Consider the following 12,113-nt stretch of genomic DNA (forward strand, 5'->3'; position numbering starts at 1 on the left):
TAATACGAGGATTGTGGAAGTTTCTTGGTCTATACAAGGTTTAAAATCTTATCTTCAATTGGGCAGATTTTAAGGAGAAAGCTCTAATTCTGGCATGGTAAGATACAGAACAGATTATAAAGTGTCATCACACTTTAAACAGTTACAGCAAAAACAGCTATGCATGCGCGTGTGTGTACACACGTAAATGCTCTTTGGTGTACGAAAAGATCCAGGTGGAGATAAAGGGTGGTTTATCTCTGAAGGATGAGGGGGAGGGGATTTTACTTTACTTCTATATGCTTTTGCTTAGAAAGTGTCATGATTCTTTCTGATGACTATCAGAGCACATTCAAAAGGCAGTTTTATCCCACTTCCTCAGTCAGTGTAATAGTGTAACAAAATGTATCACTGACTAGAAATCATTAAATTGGAAATACTATTATTTTTTGGTACCGGAATCAAATTCAGGATCTCACGCTTGCCAGGCAGGCATAAATTGGAAATAGATATAAGCCAGATGACCATCACCACTTTAAGGAAAGTAGAACATGTTACATGAACTAGAAAACTATTTTAAGAGGTTGCATTTATTTGCAGCTTAAATCTTTTGTGTAGTGTAATTGCAATGGTGTGAATGTGAAAAGTGATGTTTTTATATCACTATTTTGGCACGATTTCTCTTAAAAAAAACAAACTGGAAACTCTTGCCAGAAGCTTTGTTTTGATAGTGATGATTTACTCCATAAAACAATAAAAACTGAAGATTCATGAATACAACATATTCTACAGTATAGGTAGACATAATCATATTTGAAAATGTGCTTGATAGAAATTAGCTGAAGTAAGTGGTACAGCGCCTGCCTGGCAAGCACCAGGTTGTAAGTTCGATTCCCGGTACAGCGGGGAGAGAAGAAATAAAATTAGGGGCTGGGGGTTTAGCTCAGCGGCACAGCGCCTGCCTGGCAAGCGCAAGGTCATGAGTTCGATTCCTGGAACCGGAAACTCCCGCTACAAAAAAAGAAATTAGCTGAAGTAAACTGTACCCTCCTTTTCCAGATTATTTTGCTTGAAGTACTTTGTAAATGGAATTCAGCTTATAGAAACAGTCATGAATTTACTGATTTAGGGTATTGATTTATTAGATTAACTTTGTTTACTTAAAAATAGCCGCTTTTTTCTGAAAATGTTTATTAAAATATACAGGAAAGGTCTTTAATGTAATTAAAAGTGTCCAAATATAATATGCATCATGCTATAATCATAATTATTTACAATATTATTTTCAGAAAAAATGATATTTGGATTAAATGCAAGAAAGAAAACATCACATGTTAAACACTTGATATTTCTATTGATGCTTCATGTCCTGCAACTGAAAGATAGTTTCACAAGTTTAGTTTTCCTCTATCTACTCCAGGAGATTTGCGTTGAAATTTTTTTTCGCCATTAAAAGCTGTGATTCTCTGTGGGACCTTTTCAGCTTTGCCCGCCGATTTTGGAACCAAATCTAAAATGAAGGAAAAATAAAATAGGTCTCAGAAACATTTTGTTATTCTTCATATTACAATCATCAAGAGTAACAACCAGATTGAAAATTACCTGGATTCTGTCTTCCTCTAGATTCAATTTTTGAGCTAAGTCTTCTCGGATATCAATGCCAGGATAGCAGTTGACCCTAAAGACATTTTCCAATACTTCAATCTAGAATAAGAAAACAATCTTTTTAAATGTTGACATTCCATTATGTCACCAAAAATGGACTTCAATTTATATAACTAAATAATTGCATTTAAACCTTGGGCAATTAATCTAAATGTCTTTTAAATGATTTCCCAGAAACTGCTAAAATATGATAATCCATTGTTTCTTTAATACGGCTTCCAAGCCACAATCCCAGAGGATTTTGCCCTGCAGGGCATCGGTGACAGCCTGTGTGATATCATGAAGGGACTAAAAACCTTCCCACCTGGTTTTGAGTAAAAGCAGTTCTTGGTCTTCGTCCTTTATACCAGCTCATCTCACTTTTCAAAGACAGTCTTTCTGAGGTTGAACGGTAATATTCATGCTTTAAGACTCTTTCTTCGGTCACTGGGTGATCCACCGCGCAAGGAAAGGAGACCCCATGGGGGAGGCTTGGGAGGGGCAGACATCGGTCACCTTCTTTCCCTAAAAGCAGGAAAATAAACCCGACCTTAGAGAGCCAACCCTATGTCCCGCAAATGGCTGTGAGAAGTAATTTCAGTAACTTTTCTTTAATTTTTCTACTGGAATTCTTCTGGGTTTCACAAAAGAACCATTCCCTCATCAAACCAGAAACCAAAAGCCAAACAAAAATGAAAATCCCGCCTTGGTGTAAAAAACATTTTTATTTTATTTTGGGGAGGGAGTGTCAGGTACACACACAGAAGTTTTTCAGGTAAATGCAGGTTTCTGGCATTTCCTATGACCTTATTTCCCCTCCGTCTTAAGGCAGGTAGTCTGTTTATTCCCCACAGGACGTCTTAAAGTCCTAGATGCTGACTGGTCCTAGTTATGTAATTTAATGAAACCGGTTCCTCTCTAACTCGATGCGGCATAAAACAAAGAACAAACTAGACATTCAAATGCAACTTAAAAGTGTAAACGTGAGTTCTTGGCGTACCTGAGGAGCTGCAGGCGTCCGCCCAGGGCCTGTGCGGTTTCAGCGGTGGAGCACAGTTCTTCTGGTCGGGTCCCAGGATACTCTCTATTGAAAAGGAGCGGGGTGAGGGTTTGCCTTCCCTAGGCTGAGCCGCTTGCTGGAGGCTGGGAGACATCCTTCCTCGGGCTGCGCGGGAGAGCTCTGGCCTCTCCGCCGCCTCTGCCCCACGGCACAGGTGGGGTCCGCCCGAGCACACCTTATAGCTCTGCTGACAAGGGGGCTGGATTTAGAATGTCACTAATTAAAATCCTGTTTCAGAAAGTTTTAGCATGTCAATGAACACTTGCCCAGCCAGCAGCTTGAGGAGTTAATTGTTTATTTGTTTGCAAGTAATTAGCAACTAATGGCTACACCAGGGGGGCCACCTACAGGGACAAAAAGTGTTATCTCTTCGAAGCAGAACACAGACTTAACTTTCTGGAAGGAAGTGATGCACAAACGTAGGCCTCCTCCTTTCTTTGGAATCATGAATGTATAAAATCATGCTTTATATCCCGAAGTCTCTACCTTCATGGATTCCAGTTACCTAAACCTACAGGCAAGATAGGAGAGCAGTCAAGTAACGAATAATCTAATTTAAGTAAATTTTCTTCCAAGGAAATTGGAAAAAAATCATAATCTCTTAATGCTATTACGGTAATTCTGATGAAAATGCCTGTTTTTCATATGCATATGTAATAGTGAATGTGGTCAATGAGAACACAAGCGTATTTGGGGGGCAGCATACTGGAAAAGATTGCCATGTTATTAACACTGAGTGTGATTGTCTTCCAAGTGCCTGGATTAGTTCACAGGAGCAGTTGCACCAAGTATTTTAAATGATTACTGGGCTAATTCCTTTCCTTCATCTTTTCTTTTAAATGAGAGAGGTACGAGTTTATATAAAGACTCCTATGTAATTTCCTCCAAGCAGTGTAATGTACAGCCATTCAAACTACATAGAGTAACTTCTCTAACGCATTTGTTTCAAAGAGAAGAGTCAACAGCATATGCGATGTTTTGTTTTATTTTGTCGTGTTGTGTTCTTAGATGCTGGGAACAGAACCCAGGGCCTTGAGCACGCTAGACAAGGCCACCGCAGAACTCAGCCCAGCACTCAGTTTGCTGTACGTGTTGTACTGAGGGGTGATTCCATAGCTTCGCGCTGAGCTGCACCCCCTGCCCATTTTTTATTTCTGTTTTGAGACAGGGTTTTGCTAAATTGCTAAACTGCCCAGGCTGGGCTCTCAGACTTGCAATCCTTCTGCCTCGGCCTCCCACAGTGCCAACACGCACAGTGTAACTGTACTTTGATACAGAAAATTTTCCCTCTGCTGCTCTTTTCCTTTCATTTTGGGGTGGAGGAGCCAACTGAGGCCCTCCAGCATGCTAAGCACACCATCTACCAATGAGTTATATCCCAGCTGCCCTGTTGATCTTTTGAAGAATTGGGATGGGGTGATTTTTTTTTTCCAGTACCGGGAATCGAACTCATGACCTTGCCCTTGCCAGGCAAGCGCTGTGCCACTGAGCTAAATCCCCAGCACCTGGATGGCGTGATTTCATGATCAAGATTGGGCTTGTAAGAAAAAATGACTAAGAACGGAATATTTTAGTTTTATAATCCTACAAAAACTTGAAATTAAAACATATAGAGCCCGGGATATAGCTCAGCAGCACAGTGCCTGCCTGGCAAACACAAGGTCCTGAGTTCGATTCCTGGTACAAAACAAAATTAAAAAGTATAGCTAGAACCAGGCCTGGTGGTGCATACCTGTAATCCCCGCACTCAGGAGGCTGAGGCAGGAGAATCGTTGCGAATTTGAGACCAGCCTGGGCTACAAAGTGAGCTCAAGGTCAGCCTGAACTGCAAAGCCAGGCCCTGTCTCAAAAAAAAAAACAAAAACAAAAACAAAAAAAAGTGTAGCAGCTAATCGGGAAGATGTTGCAGTGGCCGGTCTAGAAAGGTATAACAGTTGTGGTTCTTGTACGCTTTTCCTCTCCTTCTGGTACTTTCTTGAGGATGGATTAAGTGCTCGGTGTTCTTCATCATTTGAACGACTTCCGGACTCTGTAGGAAAGAGGAAAAGTAGTACATAGGGAAAATAGCCTCTATGGGATGGAGCTCAGCTTTGTCATATTTCATCCTACGGTGATGCCGCAGCATGAAGTGAAATTCACCCATACGCACGCTCTGCGGTGAACCAAGGAGCTCACTCACGACGTGTGAGCAGGGACACACAGGGTGGGTTTATCAGTTTACATGTGAAGTCACTTTGTGGATGAACAAACATTCACATCTCGAGGAGACTGTGTATGCAGGGCCTTAGGGTGCAGCCTGAAATGGGGGATGGCTCTATCTGGGGAGCATGAGGGGATGAGAAAGGAGGCTGGCCTTCCCAGGTTTCTTCCTCTCCTTTGAGACATTCACTCACTCACTCATTCATTCATTCATTCATTCTGAAATGGGTCGAGAACCCGTTCAGCACCAGAAAAGATGAACAAGATTCTTGCCTTCAGGAAATACACAGTGGTACGGCAAGTGCGGCGTGGGGGGTGTCAGACAGGCAACAAACCATAATCATAGATAAATTATCTGGGGTATTAGCCGAAGATTAGCATGTGGAAGGAAGCGGTGAGCAGGCGAGAGGGGTCAGCAGGAGGAGGTGCAGGGGCAGCCGCCTGGGTCGCCCTCCCTGAGACCCTCAGCCCAAGCCTGAGCCCAAGCTGCAAGGAGCAAGAAGCCGAAGCAGGGGCTGAGGCAACTGGTTCCCAGCTCCTTCTTTGTTAAGGAAGATGGTCCACTATTTTCATTCAGTTTGAGCTGCTTTTACTGAACACTGTTTTTGTCTTTTTTTTGTTTTGTTTTGTGTTTTCCAGTACCAGGAATCAAACTCACGACCTTGCACTTGCCAGGCAGGCGCTGTGCCGCTGAGCTAAATCCCCAGCCCCTGTTTTTTTGTGTTTTTGAGATAGGGTCTCACTATGCAGTTCAGGCTGGCCTTGAGCTCACTTTGTAGCCGAGGCTGGCCTTGAATTCCCAAGGATCCTCCTGCCTCAGCCTCAAGAATGCTGGGATGACAGGCATGTGCTACCATGCCTGGCTAACACCATTTTTATAAATGAATGAACAGATAAAAATAAAAGGTAGGAAAGAATTTCTCTAAAAATCTAGGGAATTTTTTTTATTTTTTTTTGGAAGCAGGGTCTCTCAATGTCATTCAGGCTGGTCCTGAATTCGCTTATATAGCCCAGGCTGGCCTTGAACTCACAGCAATCCTCCTGCCTCAGCCTTCTGAGTGCTGCAATTACAGGTGTGTGCCACCATGCCTGGCTTGGGGGAAATATTTTTGTGTGTATTCCCACAACAGAATTTTGCAGGGCACTTAATATGTGTCAGATAATATTGTAGGTCTTTGAGATCAGTGATGAACAGAACATGGTAACTTCAGAGAGTGATGAACACATTGACAGATGTAAAAGAGATAGTGGCAGTATAGGCACTCCTTGTTTAATGTTCCTGTGAGTAGGCCATTATATAAATTGGTCACTAAATGAGGAACTATATATTGCAATATTCAATTAGCAATAATCAGGCCTCAGGTAAACCTCATTGGCTGCGATACTGCCACTGTACAAAGCTACAATATTCAGAACAAAGAAATGGTCAAAGGAAACTCCAAGATGATGACTTTGCTTCTGTTTGCTTAACTCTCACCTGCGGTACTGTGCTGTGTAACAGAACATGGAACTATAGCACTGTACCACACAGTTGTCTTAGTTACTTTTTGTGTCGCTGAGACAAAATACCCAACCCTCGAGGTTAAGGGAGGAGATGTTCACTTGGCTCACAGTTTGTGGAGGTTTCAGTCCGTAACTGGCTGGCTCCGAGGCAGGGTGGCACACGGCAGGAGGGCATCGCAGAGGAGAGATGGTTCATACCATGGCAGGGCAGGAAGAAGGCAGCAAATAGCAAGCGAAAGCCACAGAAGCACAGCCTGCCCTTTGCTTTTATTTCTTCCAGGCTTTTATTTCAGCACTCCCAAGTGGGGCACGCTTGATCCCAGCATCACACAGCTTAGATCCAGCCACCTCTGAAAAGCCCAGCCTATGACCTCATGAGGCCTGGGGGGACATCTAGACACACGCCGTAACAGTAGTGCAATCAGCAAAAATGACAGTACTGGTACAAAAAAGATGTTGAGCTTTTATAAACTATGTGCAGAACTGTGCGAAAGTAATGACATTCAAGCTAACATTTTAGTCATCAAATCCTTCAAGGTCCTCATCAGTATCATCATCAGAATGATGATCAGGAGATGCGGAAGGCTCAGATGAGAGAGACGGTGAGGGGGGAATGGGAGAACCAGTAGTGAGGGTCCTGGGCGTGGCTTTTGAGAAGCATCACGTTGGTGTGGTCTGTCATTTCCTTTTCCGCTTCATAAACCTTGCGATAGCATTGTAACATTCACTTGCTTGCTGTTCCGCTTCCGGGACCCGTCCAGTGTTAGGTCCGTGGCCTGTAGTTCTGACACAGCTGTGTTCACTTTTGAGGGCACACTGTGGACGTACACTGACCGAGAAATCCGGAGTTTTCATGCACAGAATCAAATACAGAAGTAGAAGAAGCCACCAAATAGCCGCCCTGCCGTTCACATTCCTGTGTCCGTAAATCTGAACGCAAGTCCTGAGTCCGCACAGCACGCCTTGGTGTAAGTCTGAACAGCCGTTACACAGGTAGAGTGCTTATTGAGGAATATGTGTACGACAGAGTGAGGGGGGGTGTCTTTTAGGAAGAGGTGGTCAGTAGTCAAGGAAGGCTTGTTCAAGGAGGTAACAGTTTAGCGGAAGCTGAGTCTGAGGGGAAGCCAGTGCACCAAGGGCCCGAGAGAAAGCCCTGCAGTCATTGGAGCTTCTGAGGAAGACAAAGGAAGTAACTGGAGCAGAGCAGGCAGTACCTGGTGCTTTTGGTGAGCCAGGCTGGGATGGGTAATGGGTGGGCTTTCCTTCCTGAAGGCTGCAGCAAGGTGTTCTGGTACGAAGGTAAGCCAGGGTGGGTCTAGAGCTGGGACTGATATACAGTACTAGGGCACTTTTTTTTTTTTTTTTTTTTTTGAGACAGGGTCTCACTATGTAGTACAGGCTAGCCTTGAACTTGCTTGCATAGCCCAGGCTAGCCGCGAACTCATAGCAATCCTCCTGCCTCAACCTCCCAAATGCTAAGATTATAGGCATGCACCACCATGCCTGGCATTAAGATACATGTTTTTTAAAAGCTTACTCTGGGGCTGGGGGTGTAGTTCAGTGATAGAGCACTTGCCAGGCATGTACAAGGTCTAGGTTTGATCCCCAGGAACATGCAAAACAGAAACAAAAACCTCTGATTGCCATGTGGAAAGGCATCAGAGGAGAATGAATGTAGCCAGGGAAATCAGTTGCCAATTATTTATTCAACATACTGAGCTGTACTACGTGGGAGGGATACAGTGGTGAAGAACGTTGCTTGGGGCCCAGAACGATGGTCTTAGACAAAAGAGTGCGTTGGAGGGAGGCTAATACATTGGGCAGTTGGGGGAGAGTGAATAGCTGAATAACTGGTTCCAGTTCTCAGTCCTCCTGGTATGTACCCATCCCCCCTTGCTGCAGCTTCACAGCATACAAAGTACTTCCCCCTCTTAACTCAGCTTGTTCACAGGACCTTCTTTAGCCAGAGGTGAGCAGAAGCTCAAAATGTGCCAGAGGGGGTTTCTGGCATCACCACGACAGCATCCCTGGGTGTCATAGTTTGGGATTTTGCAAGGGGAACAATATAATACAGGACACATATTTTATAAGATTATGTATAATAGCCAGCCAAAGAATCATACACAAAGAGTGCAGGACATCTGTCCACACACTAAAGACCAAAGAATCCAGCTGAGGGCCTGGATCCCACGATAACGTCCTGCATGAGTCCAGCTGAAGACCTAGAGCCCATAACAGTGCCTCCCACGAGTCCAACTGGAGGCCCAGAGCCCATAACAATGTCTCATGCAGGCCTGTTTCACGGATCTGCGCTAGGAAGGCCCAAAGGTCACTGGTGGAAGCTAGAAAGTCTGTGCCAGAGGGATGAAGGATCTGCGCTAGCAGGCTGAGGGATCTGCACTGCAGCCAGGAAGCAACATGCAGAGTAAGAACCAGAGCTCCCCTGAAGAGTACCACAGCCATCCTCAGCGACAGTGAGGTCCCGAGCTCCTCTGATGATGACAGCCGAGTTCCCATCAGGAAAGCCAATGTGACAAGCTCCCTGAGGAGACTGAGCAGTGAACCGTGCTCCCCTCTGGAGCCAGAAAGCGATGCTCGAAGTGAGGACCAGAGCTCCCCCAAAGTGAACCGAAGCCATGCTCAGTGTCCACAAGGTCCCGAGCTCCTCGGAGGATGAAAACAGCCGAGTCCATTATGAAAGCAGCATGACAAGCTCCTCCAGGAGAACCAACAGCTCCTTACAGCTTCCAACAGCTCCCAGCAGCTTCTACCAGCGCCCAACAGCCTCTCTCAGCTCCCAACAGCTTCTCTTCTCCTTCTCTGGTTCTGCCTCTTATGCTGCTGGCAACAATCCCCAGGTGGGCCTCCCACACCCAGCACCACGCTTGCTCTGTTCATCTAGGGGTGATAAGCTGACCACTAGCTGTCAGTCCACCACACCGGGGTAGGTAATACTGTTCAGCCTGCGCCCTGGAGTGGACGCATATGGACCAGCCCCCAACCCACCCTGCAGCTAAGTCAGATGAGACCAGCCAAGCTCCGCCAAACACCGGCTGACTACAGCTTTGTGAGTGAGAAAAAGCGATATTCATGATTTAGGGTGCTGAGATTTTTTAGGAGTTTCATACATCACATTTTGAAAGAAACAGCTCATTGATTCCAGGAAAGAAGAACGCGTCTTGCTAATGGATTGGACTTGGCGGGGAAAAATGCATGAAGAATGACTGTTTACTGGGCCGGGTAAACACAGTGCTGTTACTGGCGTGCGGAGGCTCGGGCTGGAGAGAATTGGAGAAGTGAAAATGTTCCAGTCTGGATAGCCAGTAGCTATTGGATGTGTGAGTGTGAGCTCAGGGCTGGCAAAGGCATGGTCTGAAAAGCCGCAGATGTGCGTGAGATCACCCGCAGAACGCTGGTCTGAGGTTTGGTTTAGGGCGCTCTAATACTTGGAGGTTAGGGAAGAAGAAGTGCCGGGGAGGAGCTGGAGAGGGAGCAGCTTGTACGGCAAGAGAGAAATGCAGAGATAAGGAAATAGAGCAAAGAGAAGGAAAAGGGTCAAGGCAGAGGACGGCAACAATAGTATCCCTACAGCAGCGGTTTCTCCTTCTCTTTTTCAGCCTCTATGGTCTTCTGTCAACACAGCAACCAGAGGGATTGTTTAAAAATAAGTCAGGTTGGGCTGGGGATGTAGCTCAGTGGCATAAGCGCCTGCCTGGCAAGCAGAAGGTCGTGAGTTTGATCCCCAGTACCGCAAAAAAAAAATAAAATAAAAAAATAAAAAAAAATCAGGTTATGTTGAAACTGCTCCAAAAATGGCTAAGTTAAGGTCAGAGTTATTGTTCTTACTGCCCCATCCCCTTGGTTTTCTGAGACAGAGTCTCACTAACGTACTCCAGGCTGGCCTCGGACTCACCATGTAGCCTCGGCTGGTCTTGAACTCAGCTCCTGCCTCAGCTCCCAAGGGCTGGGATTATAGGCATGTGGCACCGTACCTGGCTCCTACTTTCCCTTTTTCACTGTTTAGAATGTGGATAATATAGTGGGCAGTGGTGAAATGCCGAGGGTAGAAGGAACCTAGTCAGAGAGGAAAGAGCTTGGGACTCTGCTAAGTGAGGGTTGGACATGCACACCAGCACCGGGACTACCTTCTTGGGCAGACAGGAAGTGTCCATCTTGTCATCTGGAATCTCTATGTTATAGCACTCGAGTCTACATTCTAACTAATAACAGATCCAGAAGAATTCAGATGGGGCTAGAGTTATCAGGCTAGAATATAGAATAATATTTTTTGTAGGGGGTGGCGTACCAGGAATTGAACTCAGGACCTTGCACTTGCCAGGAAGGTGCTCATGCCACTCAGCTTTATCGTCAGCCCTAGAATATAGAATGGCTACAAATCAAAATTTAAGGAACTAAGTGTTAGAATCACACACAGGGACAAGCAAAACTTATTAGGGATGACTGAAAAGATTTTTAAAAGAACAAAATGGAATTTATAAAATGAAAAAATGTGCATTGAAATGTACTCAGTAAGTCACACAGCATTTTTGGACAGTCATATAAGTACCCTTACCTACACCCTGGCCAACAAATCTTTAGTATAAACATTTAAGATGATTACCCATCCAGTAGGCAAAATACTCTCGCTATGCTTCCAAGGCATTTTAATGTTTTTGTATTGAATCTTTTCAGAAATCCCATACCATTTTGTAGCTGAGACAACAGAAACCAAGAGTAGAGTATAATGTGCAGAAGTCACAAACTGGCAAGTATCAGATTTGTATTTTGTGTTTCCAAATTCTCTGGTCTTCTGATTTTACCAGTGAATGGCCTCTGTGACATCTTCACAAATGATCTCATGACATAAATATCACAGTGTTCTGGTTGCCAGGTGTGATGGTGCACGCTTCTGATCCCAGCACGCAGAGGCTGAAGCAGGAGGTTCCCTGCCAGTTCATCTGGGCTATAGTGAGTTCAAGGTCATCCTGAACTACATGGAGAGACCCTGTCTCAAAAAATTAGCCTGGAATATAGCTCAGCGGCACAGTGCCTGCCTGGCAAGCACAAGGTCTTGAGTTCGATTCCCAGTACCAATAAATAAATAAATAAATACCCTATGAAAAAGCATACTGGTCAATTTAGAAAAAAATGTGAAAATCTTGCAATATCTTTTCAATGCATATTCATATCAGAAAAGTCAGGGTGAGGTCGTGAGTTTGATTCCCACTAAAAAAAAAAAAAAAAAAGAAATAAAAGTCTGACATTGACAATGAAGAGATTTAGGAATAATAAAATTAGGCAGTCTATATTTTAAACATCTAGGTGTACAAGGTGAAGTGAAATCTAACAGGTGTATGTTTTGCTTTATTAAGTTGGAAATTCATCCAGATTCTGACAATAATCTCTTCTTTCTCTGTTTTCTTTTTTGTGGTACTGAGAATTGAATCTAGGAAAAAAAAAAAAAAAAAAAAAGAGAAAATTGAATCTAGGACCTCCACACTGAGGTATATCTCCAGCCCTTTAAAATTTTTTTTTTTGAGACAGGGTCTTACTCTGTAGTTCAGGCTATCCTTGAGGTTACCACATAGCCCAGGCTGGCCTTGAACTTGTGATCCTCCTACCTCAGTCTCCCAAGGGCTGGGATTACAAGCGAGCGCCACCACAGCCAGCTAAAATTTGTTTTTTAGAAAGGATCTCACTACGCTGTAATGATGCCCAGGTGGAGCTT

The 12,113-nt window shown here is 44.4% G+C and overlaps 1 protein-coding gene across 1 annotated transcript; it reads right to left on the reverse strand.

The window, feature by feature from the left end:
* Nucleotides 1–1,390: 1,390 nt before the first annotated feature.
* On the reverse strand, nucleotides 1,391–2,807 carry Hesx1 (HESX homeobox 1). The gene is made up of 4 exons (XM_005387406.2): nucleotides 2,624–2,807; nucleotides 1,949–2,148; nucleotides 1,582–1,683; nucleotides 1,391–1,489 (listed from the first exon to the last, which is right to left on the reverse strand). The coding sequence occupies exons 1-4, from the start codon at nucleotides 2,775–2,777 to the stop codon at nucleotides 1,391–1,393; spliced, it is 555 nt and encodes a 184-aa protein (XP_005387463.1). The 5' UTR covers nucleotides 2,778–2,807.
* Nucleotides 2,808–12,113: the final 9,306 nt, after the last annotated feature.

This window comes from Chinchilla lanigera, unplaced genomic scaffold (assembly GCF_000276665.1).
Source record: "Chinchilla lanigera isolate Chin_1 unplaced genomic scaffold, ChiLan1.0 scaffold00029, whole genome shotgun sequence".
NCBI classification, from domain to species: domain Eukaryota; kingdom Metazoa; phylum Chordata; class Mammalia; order Rodentia; family Chinchillidae; genus Chinchilla; species Chinchilla lanigera.

Coding starts and splice junctions, on each gene's coding strand:
- Hesx1 (XM_005387406.2), bottom strand. CDS start 2,777: ATGTCTCCCAGCCTCCAGCAAGCGGCTCAGCCTAGGGAAGGCAAACCC. Junction 2,149..2,623: donor GGACGCCTGCAGCTCCTCAG/GTACGCCAAGAA, acceptor TCCTGCTTTTAG/GGAAAGAAGGTGACCGATGT. Junction 1,684..1,948: donor CTGCTTTTACTCAAAACCAG/GTGGGAAGGTTT, acceptor TTCTTATTCTAG/ATTGAAGTATTGGAAAATGT.